Genomic DNA, 23,560 nt, shown 5'->3' with positions numbered 1-23,560 from the left:
AAGCTGTGCTGTGATTGGTTGTTATATATTATACTGAGGTAACATGAAAGCTGTGCTGTGATTGGTTGTTATATATTATACTGAGGTAACATGAAAGCTGCGCTGTGATTGGTTGTTATATTATACTGCTGAGGTAACATGAAAGCTGCGCTGTGATTGGTTGTTATATATTATACTGAGGTAACATGAAAGCTGCGCTGTGATTGGTTGTTACATATTATACCGCTGAGGAAACATGAAAGCTGTGCTGTGATTGGTTGTTATATATTATACTGAGGTAACATGTAAGCTGCGCTGTGATTGGTTGTTATATATTATACTGAGGTAACATGAAAGCTGCTCTGTGATTGGTTGCTATATATTATACTGCTGAGGTAACATGAAAGCTGCGCTGTGATTGGTTGTTATATTATACTGCTGAGGTAACATGAAAGCTGCTCTGTGATTGGTTGCTATATATTATACTGCTGAGGTAACATGAAAGCTGCTCTGTGATTGGTTGCTATATATTATATCGCTGAGGAAACATGAAAGCTGCGCTGCGATTGGTTGTTATATATTATACCGCTGAGGTAACATGAAAGCTGTGCTGTGATTGGTTGTTATATATTATACTGAGGTAACATGAAAGCTGCGCTGTGATTGGTTGTTATATATTATACTGAGGTAACATGAAAGCTGTGCTGTGATTGGTTGTTATATATTATACCACTGAGGTAACATGAAAGCTGCGCTGTGATTGGTTGTTATATATTATACTGAGGTAACATGAAAGCTGTGCTGTGATTGGTTGTTATATATTATACCACTGAGGTAACATGAAAGCTGCGCTGTGATTGGTTGTTATATATTATACTGAGGTAACATGAAAGCTGCGCTGTGATTGGTTGTTATATATTATACTGCTGAGGTAACAAAAGCTGCGCTGTGATTGGTTGTTATATATTATACTGAGGTAACATGAAAGCTGCGCTGTGATTGGTTGTTATATATTATACCGCTGAGGTAACATGAAAGCTGCGCTGTGATTGGTTGTTATATATTATACTGAGGTAACATGAAAGCTGCGCTGTGATTGGTTGTTACATATTATACCGCTGAGGAAACATGAAAGCTGTGCTGTGATTGGTTGTTATATATTATACTGAGGTAACATGTAAGCTGCGCTGTGATTGGTTGTTATATATTATACTGCTGAGGTAACATGAAAGCTGCGCTGTGATTGGTTGTTATATATTATACCGCTGAGGTAACATGAAAGCTGCGCTGTGATTGGTTGCTGCGGACACCAGGAGACAGCTTCCACAGGCGTGCGACCTCGGGGCCGCACTGCTTTCACCTCAACACATCACCCGCGGTGCCCTACAACTTCCCCGTACCCCTACACATCCCCCAAGTCCGCCCTCCCTACAACCCCCGCGGAGCCCACCAATGACAACTTCTCTGCCCCCCAAAGTCTCAGCAGAAGATCCAGACACGCCAGCCTCGTATGGCGATAGCGGCGCACACCTCCGGCGCTCTAGTTTCGCCCTTTTTCAGAGGCTGTTGCACACCTCACATGTAGACACAGGCTGCAGTGCCCTCCTGTGTGAATGCTAATTAGATGGCTACGCCCGGATTTCACACCCTCCGCCCTACCGCACTCAGGAGGAGAAAACAAGACATGGAAATCAGGAGCGAGGCCACGACATGCGGGGGCCGCTGACGGCGCCACGGGACCTGTTCACACCTGTAGTATAGAATCCGCCCCACCAGCCAGGCAGATCTGAGGAGAGTTGTGATCATTGTCAACACCGACAGGTCCACATACAACCGGCGAATGGGAGACCTGGGGGCATCTCACTGGGGAAGGAGAGGGGGGGGGGTCATCCTACTGGAGGGGGTGGGGGGGAGTGGAGAAGGCTCAACCTACTGGAAGGGGGTGGGGGGTGAGGGGGTTGGAGGAGAAACACCCTACTGGAGGCGGGGGGTGGAGGAGGGGCCGGGGGAGAGGACAGTCATCCTACTGGAGGAGGGGGGAGAGGACAGTCATCCTACTGGAGGGGGGGGAGAGGACAGTCATCCTACTGGAGGGGGGGGAGAGGACAGTCATCCTACTGGAGGGGGGGGAGAGGACAGTCATCCTACTGGAGGGGGGGGAGAGGACAGTCATCCTACTGGAGGGGGGGGAGAGGACAGTCATCCTACTGGAGGGGGGGGAGAGGACAGTCATCCTACTGGAGGGGGGGGAGAGGACAGTCATCCTACTGGAGGGGGGGGAGAGGACAGTCATCCTACTGGAGGGGGGGGAGAGGACAGTCATCCTACTGGAGGGGGGGGGAGAGGACAGTCATCCTACTGGAGGGGGGGGGAGAGGACAGTCATCCTACTGGAGGGGGGGGGAGAGGACAGTCATCCTACTGGAGGGGGGGGGAGAGGACAGTCATCCTACTGGAGGGGGGGGGAGAGGACAGTCATCCTACTGGAGGGGGGGGAGAGGACAGTCATCCTACTGGAGGGGGGGGAGAGGACAGTCATCCTACTGGAGGGGGGGGAGAGGACAGTCATCCTACTGGAGGGGGGGGGAGAGGACAGTCATCCTACTGGAGGGGGGGGAGAGGACAGTCATCCTACTGGAGGGGGGGGAGAGGACAGTCATCCTACTGGAGGGGGGGGAGAGGACAGTCATCCTACTGGAGGGGGGGGAGAGGACAGTCATCCTACTGGAGGGGGGGGAGAGGACAGTCATCCTACTGGAGGGGGGGGAGAGGACAGTCATCCTACTGGAGGGGGGGGAGAGGACAGTCATCCTACTGGAGGGGGGGGAGAGGACAGTCATCCTACTGGAGGGGGGGGAGAGGACAGTCATCCTACTGGAGGGGGGGGGAGAGGACAGTCATCCTACTGGAGGGGGGGGAGAGGACAGTCATCCTACTGGAGGGGGGGGGAGAGGACAGTCATCCTACTGGAGGGGGGGGAGAGGACAGTCATCCTACTGGAGGGGGGGGGAGAGGACAGTCATCCTACTGGAGGGGGGGGGAGAGGACAGTCATCCTACTGGAGGGGGGGGGAGAGGACAGTCATCCTACTGGAGGGGGGGGGAGAGGACAGTCATCCTACTGGAGGGGGGGGGGAGAGGACAGTCATCCTACTGGAGGGGGGGGGAGAGGACAGTCATCCTACTGGAGGGGGGGGGAGAGGACAGTCATCCTACTGGAGGGGGGGGGAGAGGACAGTCATCCTACTGGAGGGGGGGGGAGAGGACAGTCATCCTACTGGAGGGGGGGGGAGAGGACAGTCATCCTACTGGAGGGGGGGGGAGAGGACAGTCATCCTACTGGAGGGGGGGGGAGAGGACAGTCATCCTACTGGAGGGGGGGGGAGAGGACAGTCATCCTACTGGAGGGGGGGGGAGAGGACAGTCATCCTACTGGAGGGGGGGGGAGAGGACAGTCATCCTACTGGAGGGGGGGGGAGAGGACAGTCATCCTACTGGAGGGGGGGGGAGAGGACAGTCATCCTACTGGAGGGGGGGGGAGAGGACAGTCATCCTACTGGAGGGGGGGGGAGAGGACAGTCATCCTACTGGAGGGGGGGGGAGAGGACAGTCATCCTACTGGAGGGGGGGGGAGAGGACAGTCATCCTACTGGAGGGGGGGGGAGAGGACAGTCATCCTACTGGAGGGGGGGGGAGAGGACAGTCATCCTACTGGAGGGGGGGGGAGAGGACAGTCATCCTACTGGAGGGGGGGGGAGAGGACAGTCATCCTACTGGAGGGGGGGGGAGAGGACAGTCATCCTACTGGAGGGGGGGGGAGAGGACAGTCATCCTACTGGAGGGGGGGGGAGAGGACAGTCATCCTACTGGAGGGGGGGGGAGAGGACAGTCATCCTACTGGAGGGGGGGGGAGAGGACAGTCATCCTACTGGAGGGGGGGGGAGAGGACAGTCATCCTACTGGAGGGGGGGGGAGAGGACAGTCATCCTACTGGAGGGGGGGGGAGAGGACAGTCATCCTACTGGAGGGGGGGGGAGAGGACAGTCATCCTACTGGAGGGGGGGGGAGAGGACAGTCATCCTACTGGAGGGGGGGGGAGAGGACAGTCATCCTACTGGAGGGGGGGGGAGAGGACAGTCATCCTACTGGAGGGGGGGGGAGAGGACAGTCATCCTACTGGAGGGGGGGGGAGAGGACAGTCATCCTACTGGAGGGGGGGGGAGAGGACAGTCATCCTACTGGAGGGGGGGGGAGAGGACAGTCATCCTACTGGAGGGGGGGGGAGAGGACAGTCATCCTACTGGAGGGGGGGGGGAGAGGACAGTCATCCTACTGGAGGGGGGGGGGAGAGGACAGTCATCCTACTGGAGGGGGGGGGGGGAGGACAGTCATCCTACTGGAGGGGGGGGGGAGAGGACAGTCATCCTACTGGAGGGGGGGGGGGAGGACAGTCATCCTACTGGAGGGGGGGGGGAGAGGACAGTCATCCTACTGGAGGGGGGGGGAGAGGACAGTCATCCTACTGGAGGGGGGGGGAGAGGACAGTCATCCTACTGGAGGGGGGGGGAGAGGACAGTCATCCTACTGGAGGGGGGGGGAGAGGACAGTCATCCTACTGGAGGGGGGGGGGAGAGGACAGTCATCCTACTGGAGGGGGGGGGGAGAGGACAGTCATCCTACTGGAGGGGGGGGGGAGAGGACAGTCATCCTACTGGAGGGGGGGGGGAGAGGACAGTCATCCTACTGGAGGGGGGGGGAGAGGACAGTCATCCTACTGGAGGGGGGGGGAGAGGACAGTCATCCTACTGGAGGGGGGGGGAGAGGACAGTCATCCTACTGGAGGGGGGGGGAGAGGACAGTCATCCTACTGGAGGGGGGGGGAGAGGACAGTCATCCTACTGGAGGGGGGGGGAGAGGACAGTCATCCTACTGGAGGGGGGGGGAGAGGACAGTCATCCTACTGGAGGGGGGGGAGAGGACAGTCATCCTACTGGAGGGGGGGGGAGAGGACAGTCATCCTACTGGAGGGGGGGGAGAGGACAGTCATCCTACTGGAGGGGGGGAGAGGACAGTCATCCTACTGGAGGGGGGGAGAGGACAGTCATCCTACTGGAGGGGGGGAGAGGACAGTCATCCTACTGGAGGGGGGGAGAGGACAGTCATCCTACTGGAGGGGGGGAGAGGACAGTCATCCTACTGGAGGGGGGGAGAGGACAGTCATCCTACTGGAGGGGGGGAGAGGACAGTCATCCTACTGGAGGGGGGGAGAGGACAGTCATCCTACTGGAGGGGGGGAGAGGACAGTCATCCTACTGGAGGGGGGGAGAGGACAGTCATCCTACTGGAGGGGGGGAGAGGACAGTCATCCTACTGGAGGGGGGGAGAGGACAGTCATCCTACTGGAGGGGGGGAGAGGACAGTCATCCTACTGGAGGGGGGGAGAGGACAGTCATCCTACTGGAGGGGGGGAGAGGACAGTCATCCTACTGGAGGGGGGGAGAGGACAGTCATCCTACTGGAGGGGGGGAGAGGACAGTCATCCTACTGGAGGGGGGGAGAGGACAGTCATCCTACTGGAGGGGGGGAGAGGACAGTCATCCTACTGGAGGGGGGGAGAGGACAGTCATCCTACTGGAGGGGGGGAGAGGACAGTCATCCTACTGGAGGGGGGGAGAGGACAGTCATCCTACTGGAGGGGGGGAGAGGACAGTCATCCTACTGGAGGGGGGGAGAGGACAGTCATCCTACTGGAGGGGGGGGAGAGGACAGTCATCCTACTGGAGGGGGGGGAGAGGACAGTCATCCTACTGGAGGGGGGGAGAGGACAGTCATCCTACTGGAGGGGGGGAGAGGACAGTCATCCTACTGGAGGGGGGGGAGAGGACAGTCATCCTACTGGAGGGGGGGGGAGAGGACAGTCATCCTACTGGAGGGGGGGGGAGAGGACAGTCATCCTACTGGAGGGGGGGGGAGAGGACAGTCATCCTACTGGAGGGGGGGGGAGAGGACAGTCATCCTACTGGAGGGGGGGGAGAGGACAGTCATCCTACTGGAGGGGGGGGAGAGGACAGTCATCCTACTGGAGGGGGGGGGGAGAGGACAGTCATCCTACTGGAGGGGGGGGGGGAGAGGACAGTCATCCTACTGGAGGGGGGGGGGGAGAGGACAGTCATCCTACTGGAGGGGGGGGGGGAGAGGACAGTCATCCTACTGGAGGGGGGGGGAGAGGACAGTCATCCTACTGGAGGGGGGGGGAGAGGACAGTCATCCTACTGGAGGGGGGGGGAGAGGACAGTCATCCTACTGGAGGGGGGGGAGAGGACAGTCATCCTACTGGAGGGGGGGGAGAGGACAGTCATCCTACTGGAGGGGGGGGAGAGGACAGTCATCCTACTGGAGGGGGGGGAGAGGACAGTCATCCTACTGGAGGGGGGGGAGAGGACAGTCATCCTACTGGAGGGGGGGGAGAGGACAGTCATCCTACTGGAGGGGGGGGAGAGGACAGTCATCCTACTGGAGGGGGGGGAGAGGACAGTCATCCTACTGGAGGGGGGGGAGAGGACAGTCATCCTACTGGAGGGGGGGGGAGAGGACAGTCATCCTACTGGAGGGGGGGGGAGAGGACAGTCATCCTACTGGAGGGGGGGGAGAGGACAGTCATCCTACTGGAGGGGGGGGAGAGGACAGTCATCCTACTGGAGGGGGGGGAGAGGACAGTCATCCTACTGGAGGGGGGGGAGAGGACAGTCATCCTACTGGAGGGGGGGGAGAGGACAGTCATCCTACTGGAGGGGGGGGAGAGGACAGTCATCCTACTGGAGGGGGGGGAGAGGACAGTCATCCTACTGGAGGGGGGGGAGAGGACAGTCATCCTACTGGAGGGGGGGGAGAGGACAGTCATCCTACTGGAGGGGGGGGAGAGGACAGTCATCCTACTGGAGGGGGGGGAGAGGACAGTCATCCTACTGGAGGGGGGGGAGAGGACAGTCATCCTACTGGAGGGGGGGGAGAGGACAGTCATCCTACTGGAGGGGGGGAGAGGACAGTCATCCTACTGGAGGGGGGGGAGAGGACAGTCATCCTACTGGAGGGGGGGGAGAGGACAGTCATCCTACTGGAGGGGGGGGAGAGGACAGTCATCCTACTGGAGGGGGGGGAGAGGACAGTCATCCTACTGGAGGGGGGGGGAGAGGACAGTCATCCTACTGGAGGGGGGGGAGAGGACAGTCATCCTACTGGAGGTGGAGGGGGGGAGAGGACAGTCATCCTACTGGAGGTGGAGGGGGGAAGAGGAGGGTTCCCCTACCGTGGCCGCACATGGGACACAGGGAGTTATGTCTCAGGTTTCGCCAAATGGAAAGAACGTCACACACCGACTTGTAAAATACAGTTAATGCTACAAAAACTGCCTTCAGATCAACATGGCCGGACGGTCCATATAGCATCCTGTGACCACTACAGAGCCCGGGCCACCTGGGGGAGGGGAGCTGATGAAGGGTACTCAGTGCTGCAGATGGGGGGCACAGAGCAGGAGTATTGTAGCCAGGTGGTGAAAAGAGAAGTGGGGTGCAATGAGTGGTAATCCAGCCCATGGGGGGTTCAGAGAAGAGGCCGGGCGCTGGGTAGAGGAGCAGAGGTCTGAGCAACAGGAGCAGGAGAGCAGAAAAGTTGGAATGGGGGAGGAGAAGATGAAAGAGCGAGGAGGGGAGGGAGAGGAAGGGAGGGAGACGGGAAGGAGGAGCGCAGGCAGCGCCATTGTTATACAGGAATTACCCCAGATATTAATAGCCGCATACAATGGAGGGCCGGACCGCGGAGCTGACACTCCATACACAGGGGGACGGGCTGCAGTGCTACTAGGGTACCCCCAACATCTACTCACAACTCCCCCATAATATATAGAACCACCTATACAAAGAACTTATAGACAGACCTCTCCATATAACACAGTCACCTATATCAGTTTTCCTCCAGAGATCATCGGGAAGAGTTGGAAGAAAACCTGGATACTCCACGCTGAACTAATGAGCCACAGTGCCCTATACATCATATATGTACCCGCACACCTACAGAGCCCCCCCTATACATCATATATATACCCGTACACCTACAGAGCCCCCCCTATACATCATATATGTACCCGCACACCTACAGAGCCCCCCCTATACATCATATATGTACCCGCACACCTACAGAGCCCCCCCATACATCATATGTACCCGCACACCTACAGAGCCCACCACCACCATACGTCATATATGTACCCGTACACATACAGAGCCCCCCCCTATACATCATATATGTACCCGCACACCTAGAGCCCCCTATACATCATATGTACCCGCACACCTACAGAGCCCCCCTATACATCATATGTACCCGTACACCTACAGAGCCCCCCCCTATACATCATATGTACCCGCACACCTACAGAGCCCCCCCTATACATCATATGTACCCGCACACCTACAGAGCCCCCCCTATACATCATATGTACCCGCACACCTACAGAGCCCCCCTATACATCATATATGTACCCGCACACCTACAGAGCCCCCCTATACATCATATGTACCCGCACACCTACAGAGCCCCCCCTATACATCATATGTACCCGCACACCTAGAGCCCCCCCTATACATCATATGTACCCGCACACCTAGAGCCCCCCCTATACATCATATATGTACCCGCACACCTACAGAGCCCCCCCTATACATCATATGTACCCGCACACCTAGAGCCCCCCCTATACATCATATGTACCCGCACACCTAGAGCCCCCCCTATACATCATATATGTACCCGCACACCTAGAGCCCCCTATATATCATATATGTACCCGCACACCTACAGAGCCCCCCTATACATCATATATGTACCCGCACACCTACAGAGCCCCCCAATACATCATATGTACCCGCACACCTACAGAGCCCCCCCTATACATCATATGTACCCGCACACCTAGAGCCCCCCCTATACATCATATGTACCCGCACACCTAGAGCCCCCCCTATACATCATATGTACCCGCACACCTAGAGCCCCCCCTATACATCATATATGTACCCGCACACCTACAGAGCCCCCCTATACATCATATGTACCTGCACACCTACAGAGCCCCCCTATACATCATATGTACCCGCACACCTACAGAGCCCCCCTATACATCATATGTACCCGCACACCTAGAGCCCCCCCTATACATCATATATACCCGCACACCTAGAGCCCCCCTATACATCATATATACCCGCACACCTAGAGCCCCCCTATACATCATATGTACCCGCACACCTAGAGCCCCCTTCATACGTCATATACGTACCCGCACACCTACAGAGCCCCCCTATACATCATATATACCCGCACACCTAGAGCCCCCCTATACATCATATATGTACCCGCACACCTAGAGCCCCCTTCATACGTCATATACGTACCCGCACACCTACAGAGCCCACCACCACCATACGTCATATATGTACCCGCACACCTACAGAGCCCCCCTATACATCATATGTACCCGCACACCTAGAGCCCCCTATACATCATATGTACCCGCACACCTAGAGCCCCCCCTATACATCATATGTACCCGCACACCTAGAGCCCCCCCTATACATCATATGTACCCGCACACCAAGAGCCCCCCCCTATACATCATATGTACCCGCACACCTAGAGCCCCCTATACATCATATGTACCCGCACACCTAGAGCCCCCTATACATCATATGTACCCGCACACCTAGAGCCCCCTATACATCATATATACCCGCACACCTAGAGCCCCCCCTATACATCATATATGTACCCGCACACCTAGAGCCCCCTTCATACGTCATATACGTACCCGCACACCTACAGAGCCCACCACCACCATACGTCATATATGTACCCGCACACCTACAGAGCCCCCCTATACATCATATGTACCCGCACACCTAGAGCCCCCTATACATCATATGTACCCGCACACCTAGAGCCCCCCCTATACATCATATGTACCCGCACACCTAGAGCCCCCCTATACATCATATATGTACCCGCGATCCTACAGAGCCCCCCTATACATCATATATGTACCCGCACACCTACAGAGCCCCCCTATACATCATATGTACCCGCACACCTAGAGCCCCCTATACATCATATGTACCCGCACACCTAGAGCCCCCCCTATACATCATATGTACCCGCACACCTAGAGCCCCCCTATACATCATATGTACCCGCACACCTAGAGCCCCCCCTATACATCATATATGTACCCGCGAACCTACAGAGCCCCCCTATACATCATATTTGTACCCACACACCTAGAGCCCCCCCTATACATCATATTTGTACCCGCACACCTACAGAGCCCCCTATACATCATATATGTACCCGCACACCTACAGAGCCCCCCCTACACATCATATATGTACCCGCACACCTACAGAGCCCCCCCCCTATACATCATATATGTACCCGCACACCTACAGAGCCCCCCTATACATCATATATGTACCCGTACACCTAGAGCCCCCCTATAAATCATATATGTAACCGTACACCTAGAGCCCCCCTATACATCATATATGTACCCGCACACCTAGCGCCCCCTATACATCATATATACCCGTACACCTACAGAGCCCCCCTATACATCATATATGTACCCGCACACCTACAGAGCCCCCCTATACATCATATATATACCCGCACACCTAGAGCCCCCCTATACATCATATATATACCCGCACACCTAGAGCCCCCCTATACATCATATATATACCCGCACACCTAGCGCCCCCCCTATACATCATATATGTACCCGCACACCTAGAGCCCCCCTATACATCATATATGTACCCGCACACCTAGAGCCCCCCTATACATCATATATGTACCCGCACACCTAGAGCCCCCCTATACATCATATATATACCCGTACACCTACAGAGCCCCCCTATACATCATATATGTACCCGCACACCTAGAGCCCCCCTATACATCATATATATACCCGCACACCTAGAGCCCCCCTATACATCATATATATACCCGCACACCTAGCGCCCCCCCTATACATCATATATGTACCCGCACACCTAGAGCCCCCCTATACATCATATATGTACCCGCACACCTAGAGCCCCCCTATACATCATATATGTACCCGCACACCTAGAGCCCCCCTATACATCATATATATACCCGTACACCTACAGAGCCCCCCTATACATCATATATGTACCCGCACACCTAGAGCCCCCCTATACATCATATATATACCCGCACACCTAGCGCCCCCCTATACATCATATATGTACCCGCACACCTAGAGCCCCCCCTATACATCATATATATACCCGCACACCTAGCGCCCCCCTATACATCATATATATACCCGCACACCTAGCGCCCCCCTATACATCATATATATACCCGCACACCTAGAGCCCCCCCTATACATCATATATATACCCGCACACCTAGCGCCCCCCCCTATACATCATATATGTACCCGCACACCTAGAGCCCCCCTATACATCATATATGTACCCGCACACCTACAGAGCCCCCCTATACATCATATATGTACCCGCACACCCATAGGGCCCACTACAACGCTGAGTGTTACCTTCCAGGGCCAGCGCCACCGGGGGCCACAGCAGCAGCAGCCGTGGGTCCATGGGCTCCGGACGGCACCCACTCCAGGGTTGGGGGGGTAGGGGGCCCCGGAGGTCAGGGGATCCACACCGACCCGCACAGGGGGCCCCCAAGGCACTCAGCTGGGGCGCAGGGACTCCAGAGCACAGGCGGAGGGACCGCCGAGAGAGCAAGGGGCCGGATCGGAGCGGCGGCCGGGGGTCCTGCGGGGAGCGGAGGACGGTGAGGCTAAGGCCAGAGGGGTTCGGGGGTCCTGCGGAGAGGCTAAGGCCAGAGGGGTTCGGGGTCCTGCGGGGAGCGGAGGACGGTGAGGCCGGGGGGATCCTGAGGGAAGCGACAGACGGCGGCACTAACCCTCTGCAACCGGGGAGAGCGCTGCGCCCGAGAGGCAGCCCCACCCCCACATCATCATTGGTTCATCCCGGCCAAAGCGCCCCGCCCCGTATACGGTGATTGGCTCATCCCCACCTGAACGTCCCGCCCTGCACGCTGATTGGCTGTTCCAAGGAGAAGGCTCAATCTCTCCTGCGCTCCACCGAAAGTTTCGCCCAAGTACCAGAAAGTTTCCAAACTCTGAGAGAACAATGTGAGGAAGACAAAAGCGGCACAAAACACCGAGGGCACCCCGATAGTAGCAAGAGCACACCGAGAACACCCCGATAATACTGAGGGCACCCCGATAGTAGCGAGAGCACACCGAGAACACCCCGATAATACCGAGAGCACCCCGATAATACCGAGAGCACACCGAGAACACCAAGAACACCCCGATAATACTGAGAGAACACCGAGAACACCCCGATAATACCGAGAACACCCCGATAATACCGAGAGCACCCCGATAATACTGAGAGCACACCGAGAACACCCCGATAATACCGAGAACACCCCGATAATACCGAGAACACCCCGATAGTAGCGAGAGCACACCGAGAACACCCCGATAATACCGAGAACACCCCGATAATACCGAGAGCACACCGAGAACACCAAGAACACCCCGATAATACTGAGAGAACACCGAGAACACCCCGATAATACCGAGAACACCCCGATAATACCGAGAGCACCCCGATAATACTGAGAGCACACCGAGAACACCCCGATAATACCAAGAACACCCCGATAATACTGAGGGCACCCCGATAATACCGAGAGCACCCCGATAATACCGAGAGCACCCCGATAACACAGAGTACACCCCAATAATACAGAGAGCACCCCGATAATATTGAGGGCACCCCGATAGTAGCGAGAGCACACCGAAAACACACCGATAATACCGAGAACACCCCGATAATACCGAGAACACCCCGATAATACTGAGAGCACCCCGATAATACCGAGAGCACACCGATAATACTGAGAGCACACCGAGAACACCCCGATAATACCGAGAACACCCCGATAATACCGAGAACACCCCGATAATACTGAGAGCACCCCGATAATACCGAGAGCACACCGATAATACTGAGAGCACACCGAGAACACCCCGATAATACCGAGAACACCCCGATAATACCGAGAACACCCCGATAATACCGAGAACACCCCGATAATACTGAGAGCACCCCGATAATACCGAGAGCACACCGATAATACTGAGAGCACACCGAGAACACCCCGATAATACCGAGAACACCCCGATAATACCGAGAACACCCCGATAATACTGAGAGAACACCGAGAACACCCCGATAATACCGAGAACACCCCGATAATACCGAGAGCACACCGAGAACACCCCGATAATACCGAGAACACCCCGATAATACCGAGAGCACCCCGATAATACTGAGAGCACACCGAGAACACCCCGATAATACCGAGAACACCCCGATAATACGGAGAACACCCCGATAATACTGAGAGCACCCCGATAATACCGAGAGCACCCCGATAATACCGAGAACACCCCGATAATACTGAGAGCACCCCGATAATACCGAGAACACCCCGATAATACCGAGAACACCCCGATAATACCGAGAGCACACCGAGAACACCCCGATAATACCGAGAACACCCCGATAATACCGAGAGCACCCCGATAATACTGAGAGCACACCGAGAACACCCCGATAATACTGAGAGCACCCCGATAATACCGAGAGCACCCCGATAATACCGAGAGCACACCGAGAACACCCCGATAATACTGAGAGCACACCGAGAACACCCCGATAATACCGAGAACACCCCGATAATACCGAGAGCACCCCGATAATACTGAGAGCACACCGAGAACACCCCGATAATACTGAGAGCACCCCGATAATACCGAGAGCACCCCGATAATACCGAGAACACCCCGATAATACTGAGAGCACCCCGATAATACCGAGAACACCCCGATAATACCGAGAACACCCCGATAATACCGAGAGCACACCGAGAACACCCCAATAATACCGAGAACACCCCGATAATACCGAGAGCACCCCGATAATACTGAGAGCACACCGAGAACACCCCGATAATACCGAGAACACCCCGATAATACCGAGAGCACCCCGATAATACTGAGAGCACACCGAGAACACCCCGATAATACAGAGAGTCCCCCGATAATACCGAGAGCACCCCGATAATACCGAGAGCACCCCGATAATACCGAGAACACCCCGATAATACTGAGAGCACCCCGATAATACCGAGAACACCCCGATAATACCGAGAACACCCCGATAATACCGAGAGCACACCGAGAACACCCCGATAATACCGAGAACACCCCGATAATACTGAGAGCACACCGAGAACACCCCGATAATACCGAGAACACCCCGATAATACCGAGAGCACCCCGATAATACTGAGAGCACACCGAGAACACCCCGATAATACAGAGAGTCCCCCGATAATACCGAGAGCACCCTGATAAGACAGAGAGCTCCCCCCGATAATACAGAGAGCCCCCCGATAATGCAAAGAGCACCCCGATAACACCGAGAAAACACCCTGATAATACAGAAAGCTCCTCCCGATAACACCGAGAGCACCCCAATAATACAGAGAGACGCCCGATAATACCGATAGCACCCCGATAACACCGAGAGCACCCCAATAATACAGAGAGCTTCCCCGATAATACCCAGAGCACCCCGATAATACCCAGAGCACCCCGAGAACACCGAGTGGCTCCGGAGTTGGTGTAAGAAGGAGGGATTTGGGTTCCTGGAGAACTGGGCTGACTTTGCTGTTGGCTACAGGCTCTACCGTAGGGACGGGCTGCATCTTAATGGGGAGGGGGCAGCTGTGCTAGGGGAGAAGATGGCTAGAAGGCTGGAGGAGTGTTTAAACTAGGGAGGGCAAAAAGAGAAAGGGGGGTAGTCCGTGTGGCTAGCGACCCGGGTCTAAGCAAGGGGAATGGGGGTCGAGCAGGGGGTGGGGTTATTACAGTTAGAACTGACAGGTCAGCCAATAGTACCATTAGTAGCAAAACGAACTCAAAGAACAAAAATAACCGTATAAATTGTATGACCACGAATGCAAGAAGTCTGATCGGTAAAGTGGGGGAGCTTGGAGCGAGAATGTCTGAAGAAAATGACGACATAGTGGGAATAACGGAAACATGGCTGGATGAAAAGTGTGATTGGGCGGTGAATTTGCAGGGGTACAATCTCTTCAGAAGAGACCGTGGGAACCAGAAAGGGGGAGGGGTATGTCTGTATGTTAAATCATACTTAATGCCAAGGATACGGGAGGATATAGGGGCAGGAGGTGAACAGGTGGAATCTCTGTCCGTAGAAATACAGGGAGGAAAAAATAACAAAATCCTGATGGGGGTTTTCTATAGACCATCAAAAGCAATAGAAGAAACTGAAACCTTACTACTAAGGGCGCCGACCCACTGGCGATTTTTTTCCTGCGATGCTAAATTGCGTTTTGCGTTTTTTCTGAAGAGCAATTAGCATAGAATGTGTTCTCGTCCAGTTGGGGGTTTTTTTTCGTTTCGTTGCAATTTCTCACATAGGAGCTGTCAGTTGCATATGTCTCCTTATTTTTCTCTTAATGCACCCATGATTGTCAATGGAAATTAACGAAAAAAACCGCGAAAAACGCGCGGAAAACGGCAACGCCAGTGGGTAGGCGCCCTAAGGCAGATAGAAGAGGTGTCAAACCGCAACGAAGTAATTATCATGGGGGACTTTAATTATCCAGATATAACATGGGAGAACGAAACCTGCAAATCTCACAGGGGGGATAAGGTCTTGAGATCAATTAAAGATAATGACTAGAGATGAGCGAACGCGTTCGTCCGAGCTTGATATTCGTGCGAATATTAGGGTGTTCGGGATGTTCGTTATTCGTAACGAACACCATGCGGTGTTCTGGTTACTTTCACTTCCTTCCCTGAGACGTTAGCGCGCTTTTCTGGCCAATTGAAAGACAGGGAAGGCATTACAACTTCCCCCTGCAACGTTTAAGCCCTATACCACCCCCCTGCTGTGAGTGGCTGGGAAGATCAGGTGTCACCCGAATATAAAAGTCGGCCCCTCCCGCGGTTCGCCTCAGATGCCTGGTGAGTTAGATGAGGGACAGTGCTGTTTATACCGGAGCTGCTGTAGGGAAAGAATTGGTAGTTAGTGTAGGCTTCAAGACCCCCCAAAGGTCCTTATTAGGGCCACTGATAGCTGTGTGTTGGCTGCTGTTAGCAGTGGGATTTTTTTTTTCTCAAAATCGCCTCTGCAGACCGTTGCACCTGGCATTAGGGACAGAAGTGCTGCATAGGCAGGGAGAGTGTTAGGAGTGAGTGTAGCCTTCAAGAACCTCAACGGTCCTTTCTAGGGCCATATTTATCCGTGTGCAGTACTGTCCAGGCTGCTGTTAGCTGTGCTGCATTTTTTTTGGGCTTCTCAAAATCGCCTCTGCAGAGCATTCCACCCTCCATTGATACTGCAGGGAAAGAATTGTATAGGCAGGGCCACAACACAGTTATTATTCATAGAATATACGCAGTGCGGCCTTTTGGTGGGAAAACAAGTGAAAACAAATCTATTTGTCCAGCCTCTGTCCGTCCTTACGGGCGGTGGACACGTGTGAGCTGCGTGAAGAACATTGCTAAATCATACGCACCCAGCTACGCTTTACTGCTGGCTTCGCCATTTGCTTTCCTTAATTGGGAAAAAAAATACCTGCTCTGCCAGAGTTATAATAACTCTGCTACCCTCACGTTCTGTGACACATAAGCAGGGACACAGCACAGTTATTAAACTTCTCAGGTTCATTGAATATACGCAGTGCTGCCTTTTGGTGGGAAAACAAGTGAAAACAAATCTATTTGTCCAGCCTCTGTCCGTCCTTACGGGCGGTGGACACGTGTGAGCTGCGTGAAGAACATTGCTAAATCATACGCACCCAGCTACGCTTTACTGCTGGCTTCGCCATTTGCTTTCCTTAATTGGGAAAAAAAATACCTGCTCTGCCAGAGTTATAATAACTCTGCTACCCTCACGTTCTGTGACACATAAGCAGGGACACAGCACAGTTATTAAACTTCTCATGTTCATTGAATATACGCAGTGCTGCCTTTTGGTGGGAAAAAACTGAAAACAAATCTATTTGTCCAGCCTCTGTCCGTCCTTACGGGCGGTGGACACGTGTGAGCTGCGTGAAAAACATTGCTAAATCAGACGCACCCAGCTACGCTTTACTGCTGGCTTCGCCATTTGCTTTCCTTAATTGGGAAAAAAAATACCTGCTCTGCCAGAGTTATAATAACTCTGCTACCCTCACGTTCTGTGACACATAAGCAGGGACACAGCACAGTTATTAAACTTAGATTATTCATTCACTAGAGGCAGTGGGGCCTTTCGTTTTCCCAAAAGGGCAAAAATTATATTTGGCCTGCAGTCTTGCGCCAATTTATTTCCTGCCTGTTAAATCAAATCACTGGTAATACAGCATGCTGAGGGGTAGGGGTAGGCCTAGAGGACGTGGACGCGGCCGAGGACGCGGAGGGCCAAGTCAGGGTGTGGGCACAGGCCAAGCTCCTGATCCAGGTGTGTCGCAGCCGACTGCTGCGCGATTAGGAGAGAGGCACGTTTCTGGCGTCCCCACATTCATCGCCCAATTAATGGGTCCACGCGGGAGACGGTTATTAGAAAATGAGCAGTGTGAGCAGGTCCTGTCCTGGATGGCAGAAAGTGCTTCGAGCAACCTATCGTCTACCCGCAGTTCTGCGCCGTCCACTGCTGCCAATCCGAATCCTCTGTCTGCTGCTCCTCCTTCCTCCCAGCCTCCTCACTCCACTACAATAACACCTGCTCAGGAGCGGGAGCACTCCCAGGAACTGTTCTCGGGCCCCTGCTTAGATTGGGCAGCAGCGGTTCCTCTCCCACCAGAGGAGTTTATCGTCACTGATGCCCAACCATTCGAAAGTTCCCGGGGTCCGGGGGAAGAGGCTGGGGACTTCCGCCAACTGTCTCAACAACTTTCTGTGGGTGAGGAGGACGATGACGATCAGACACAGTTGTCTTGCAGTGAGGTAGTAGTAAGGGCAGTAAGTCCCAGGGAGCAGCGCACAGAGGATTCGGAGGAAGAGCAGCAGGACGATGAGGTGACTGACCCCACCTGGTGTGCAACGCTTACTCAGGAGGACAGGTCTTCAGAGGGGGAGTCAAGGGCATCAGCAGGGCAGGTTGCAAGAGGCAGTGCAGTGGCCAGGGGTAGAGGCAGGGCCAGACCGAATAATCCACCAAGTGTTTCCCAAAGCGCCCCCTCGCGCCATGCCACCCTGCGGAGGCCGAGGTGCTCTAAGGTCTGGCAGTTTTTCACAGAGACGCCTGACGACCGACGAACAGTGGTGTGCAACCTTTGTCGCGCAAAGCTCAGCCGGGGAGCCAACACCAACAGCCTCACCACCACCAGCATGCGCAGACATATGATGGCCAAGCACCCCACAAGGTGGGACGAAGGCCGTTCAGCGCCTCCGGTTTGCACCCCTGCCTCTCCCCCTGTGCCCCAACCTGCCACTGAGATGCAACCCCCCTCTCAGGACACAGGCACTACCGCCTCATGGCCTGCACCCACACCCTCATCTCCGCTGTCCTCGGCCCCATCCAGCAGTGTAGTTCAGCGCACCGTTCAGCCGTCGCTTGCGCAAGTGTTCGAGCGCAAGCGCAAGTACGCCGCCACGCACCCGCACGCTCAAACGTTAACCGTCCGCATCGCAAAATTCATCAGCCTTGAGATGCTGCCGTATAGGGTTGTGGAAACGGAGTCCTTCAAAAGTATCATGGAGGCGGCGGCCCCGCGCTACTCAGTTCCCAGTCGCCACTACTTTTCCCGATGTGCCGTCCCAGCCCTGCACGACCACGTCTCCCGCAACATTGTGCGCGCCCTCACCAACGCGGTTACTGCCACGGTCCACTTAACTACGGACACGTGGACAAGCACAGGCGGGCAGGGCCACTACATCTCCCTGACGGCACATTGGGTGAATTTAGTGGAGGCTGGGACAGAGTCAGAGCCTGGGACCGCTCACGTCCTACCCACCCCCAGAATTGCGGGCCCCAGCTCGGTGCTGGTATCTGCGGAGGTGTATGCTTCCTCCACTAAAGCACCCTCCTCCTCCTCCTCCTCCTCTGTCTCACAATCAAGATGTGTTAGCAGCAGCATGTCGCCAGCAGTCGGTGTCGCGCGGCGTGGCAGCACAGCGGTGGGCAAGCGTCAGCAGACCGTGCTGAAACTACTCAGCTTAGGAGATAGGAGGCACACGGCCCACGAACTGCTGCAGGGTCTGACAGAGCAGACCGACCGCTGGCTTGCGCCGCTGAGCCTCCAACCGGGCATGGTCGTGTGTGACAATGGCCGTAACCTGGTGGCGGCTCTGCAGCTCGGCAGCCTCACGCACGTGCCATGCCTGGCCCACGTCTTTAATTTGGTGGTTCAGCGCTTTCTGAAAAGCTACCCACGCTTGTCAGACCTGCTCGTAAAGGCGCGCCGGCTCTGCGCACATTTCCGCAAGTCCCACACGGACGCTGCCACCCTGCGCACCCTGCAACATCACTTTAAGCTGCCAGTGCACTGACTGCTGTGCGACGTGCCCACACGGTGGAACTCTACGCTCCACATGTTGGCCAGGCTCTATGAACAACGGAGAGCTATAGTCGAATACCACCTCCAACATGGGCGGCGCAGTGGGAGTCAGCCTCCTCAATTCCTTTCAGAAGAGTGGGCCTGGTTGGCAGACATCTGCCATGTCCTTGGTCATTTTGAGGCGTCTACCCAGGTGGTGAGCGGCGATGCTGCAATCATTAGCGTCACCATTCCTCTGCTATGCATCTTGAGAAATTCCCTGCAAACCATAAAGGCAGCTGCTTTGCGCTCGGAAACGGGGGCGGGGGAAGACAGTATGCCGCTGGATAGTCAGGGCACCCTCCTGTCTATTTCTCAGCGCGTACAGGAGGAGGAGGAGGAGGAGGAAGATGAGGAGGAGGGGGAAGAGACAGCTTGGGCCGCTGCTGACGGTACACCGGCTGATTGCCTGTCATCCTTTCAGCGTGTATGGCCTGAGGAGGAGGAGGAGGAGGAGGAGGAGGAGGATCCTGAAAGTGATCTTCCTAGTGAAGACAGCCATGTGTTGCGTACAGGTACCCTGGCACACATGGCTGACTTCATGTTAGGATGCCTTTCTCGTGACCCTCGCGTTGCACGCATTCTGGCCACGACGGATTACTGGGTGTACACACTGCTCGACCCACGGTATAAGTAGAACCTGCCCACTCTCATTCCCGAAGAGGAAAGGGGTTCGAGAGTGATGCTATACCACAGGACCCTTGCGGACAAGCTGATGGTAAAATTCCCAGCCGACAGCGCTAGTGGCAGAAGGCGCAGTACCGAGGGCAAGGTAGCAGGGGATGTGCGTAGATCGAGCAGCATGTACATCCCAGGCAGTGCAACAGTCTTTAAGGGCCTGGCCAGCTTTATGGCTCCCCACCAAGACTGTGTCACCGCTCCCCAGTCACGGCTGAGTCGGCGGGAGCACTGTAAAAGGATGGTGAGGGAGTACGTAGCCGACCGCACGACCGTCCTCTGTGACGCCTCTGCCCCCTACAACTACTGGGTGTCGAAGCTGGACACGTGGCCTGAACTCGCGCTGTATTCCCTGGAGGTGCTTGCTTGTCCTGCGGCTAGCGTCTTGTCGGAGAGGGTGTTTAGTGCGGCTGGGGTAATCATCATGGATAAGCGTACCCGCCTGTCAACCGACAGTGCCGACAGGCTTACACTCATCAAGATGAACAAAGTGTGGATTTCCCCAGACTTCTGTTCTCCACCAGCGGACAGCAGCGATACGTAAGCAATACGTAGGCTGCACCCGCGGATGGAAGCATCGTTCTCTCTCACCATCCAAAACGGGGACATTTCTGCTTCATCAATCTGTGTATAATATTCCTCCTCCTCCTCCTCCTGCTCCTCCTCCTGAAACCTCACATAATCACGCTGAACGGGCAATTTTTCTTAGGGCCACAAGGCTCACTCAAATAATTTTTCAGAACAATTTTTATAAGTTTCAATGCGCTTAAAAGCGTTGGAACTTTAACTTGAACCAATTTTTCGTTACACTGGGCTGCCTCCTGGCCTAGTTACCACTTAAGCCACATTAACCAAAGCGATTAATGGGTTTCACCTGCCCTCTTGGCTGGCCATGGCCAATTTTTGGGATGTACATTAGTACTGTTGGTACAGCAATTTTTGTGGGCCCTCGCCTACAGTGTAATCAAATGAATTTTTAGCCCACCTGTATTACGCACGACATTACTACCTCAGCTGTGTTGGGCAATGCAATGGGATATTTTTATGTACCGCCGGTGGCTTCCTGGCACCCACCCAGGCAGTGGGTCCACAGGGAGTTTAACCTACATGTGTCCACTTGTAAAGAACCCCAGTCTGACTGGGGCATGCAGTGTGGGCCGAAACCCACCTGTATTACGCACGACATTACTACCTCAGCTGTGTTGGGCAATGCAATGGGATATTTTTATGTACCGCCGGTGGCTTCCTGGCACCCACCCAGGCAGTGGGTCCACAGGGAGTTTAACCTACATGTGTCCACTTGTAAAGAACCCCAGTCTGACTGGGGCATGCAGTGTGGGCCGAAACCCACCTGCATTAACCCTTTCCAGTCCACTGTGTGACCTTTGAAGACATTAGGGTTTAAGGCTGTACAGCTCCGTTGTTGGTAGACGTCCGTCGGGGTTCTCTTACTGTATATTGCCAGCCTCTCTGCTGTCGGAGCCTATCCTACGTGTCAGCTCATGCAGTACTGGCTTTAGCCAGCATATAGCGCCGTTGTATAACAGCAGAAAAAGAGTAAGCCCCCTAGGAAAACCATATACAAATTGGATTGGAAAGGGTTAAGCACAACATTACTACCTCAGCTGTGTTGGGCAATGCAATGGGATATTTCTGTGTACCGCCGGTGGGTTCCTGGCACCCACCCAGGCAGTGGGTCCACAGGGAATTATAAATGCATCTGTTTCCACTTATAAAGAACCCCAGTCTGACTGGGGCATGCAGTGTGGGCCGAAACCCACCTGCATTAACCCTTTCCAGTCCACTGTGTGACCTGTGAAGACATTAGGGTTTAAGGCTGTACAGCTCCGTTGTTGGTAGACGTCCGTCGGGGTTCTCTTACTGTATATTGCCAGCCTCTCTGCTGTCGGAGCCTATCCTACGTGTCAGCTCATGCAGTACTGGCTTTAGCCAGCATATAGCGCCGTTGTATAACAGCAGAAAAAGAGTAAGCCCCCTAGGAAAACCATATACAAATTGGATTGGAAAGGGTTAAGCACAACATTACTACCTCAGCTGTGTTGGGCAATGCAATGGGATATTTCTATGTACCGCCGGTGGCTTCCTGGCACCCACCCATGCTGTAGGTGCACACGGAGTTTTTACTACATCTGTACACTTATAAAGAACCCCAGTCTGACTGGGGCATGCAGTGTGGGCCGAAGCCCACCTGCATTAAGCACGACATTACTACCTCAGCTGTGTTGGGCAATGCAATGGGATATTTCTGTGTACCGCCGGTGGGTTCCAGGGAGCCACCCATGCTGTGGGTCGACAGGGACTTCACAATAGGGAGTTGTACCTGCCTGTGTCTATGAATTAAAAAGCCTGGTCTGACTGGGGCATGCAGACACCTTGACAGAATGAATAGTGTGTGGCACATAGGTTCCCCATTGCTATGCCCACGTGTGCAGCTCCTGATGGCGGTGGCACAGGATTGGATTTCTCATTGCTTCTGTACAGCATTGTGGGCTATCGCTCCGCCACTTTTAAAGAGGGTCGCTGCCTAGCCGTGCCAACCCTCTGCAGTGTGTGCCTGCGGTTCCTCCTCATGGCAGACGCAATTCTAAATAGACATGAGCGTGGTGTGGCATGAGGGCAGCTGAAGGCTGCGCAGGGACACTTTGGTGTGCGCTGTGGGGGGGAGGGGGTGCGGTTGGGCAGCATGTAAGCCAGGAGAAGTGGCAGTGGAGTGTCATGCAGGCAGTGATTGTGCTTTGTTGGAGGTAGTGTGGTGCTTAGCAAAGGTATGCCATGCTAATGAGGGCTTTTCAGAAGTAAAAGTTGTTGGGAGGGGGGGGGCCCACTCTTGCCGCTATTGTGGCTTAATAGTGGGACCTGTGAACTTAGGATGCAGCCCAACATGTAGCCCCTCGCCTGCCCTATCCGTCACTGTGTCATTCCCATCACTTTCCTGAATTGCCCAGATTTTCACACATGAAAACCTTAGCGAGCATCGGCGAAATACAAAAATGTTCTGGTCGCCCATTGACTTCAATGGGGTTCGTTGTTCGAAACGAACCCTCGAGCATCGCGGGAAGTTCGTTACGAATAACGAACACCCGAACATTTTGGTGTTCGCTCATCTCTAATAATTACCTTACCCAACTTGTG

At 54.6% G+C, this 23,560-nt stretch overlaps 1 protein-coding gene across 4 annotated transcripts in view; it reads right to left on the bottom strand.

The window, feature by feature from the left end:
* Positions 1-12,026, bottom strand: part of EPHB4 (EPH receptor B4) — a 36,121-nt gene extending 24,095 nt beyond the window's left edge. Inside the window, exons 1-2 of one of the 4 annotated variants that reach the window (XM_066593945.1) lie at positions 11,957-12,026; positions 11,616-11,871 (exon numbers count right to left, since the gene is read on the bottom strand). In XM_066593945.1, the coding sequence (XP_066450042.1) occupies positions 11,616-11,667 (52 nt within the window). In that variant the 5' untranslated portion in view covers positions 11,668-11,871; positions 11,957-12,026. Of the gene's footprint in view, positions 1-11,615 lie in introns of all 4 variants that reach the window. The other 3 variants (XM_066593944.1, XM_066593943.1, XM_066593942.1) reach the window with 3 other exon arrangements.
* Between the last annotated feature and the right edge of the window lie 11,534 nt (positions 12,027-23,560).

The sequence above is a fragment of the Eleutherodactylus coqui genome, chromosome 2 (assembly GCF_035609145.1).
Source record: "Eleutherodactylus coqui strain aEleCoq1 chromosome 2, aEleCoq1.hap1, whole genome shotgun sequence".
Lineage (NCBI taxonomy): Eukaryota > Metazoa > Chordata > Amphibia > Anura > Eleutherodactylidae > Eleutherodactylus > Eleutherodactylus coqui.
This window is presented reverse-complemented; position numbering and strand designations above follow the sequence as displayed.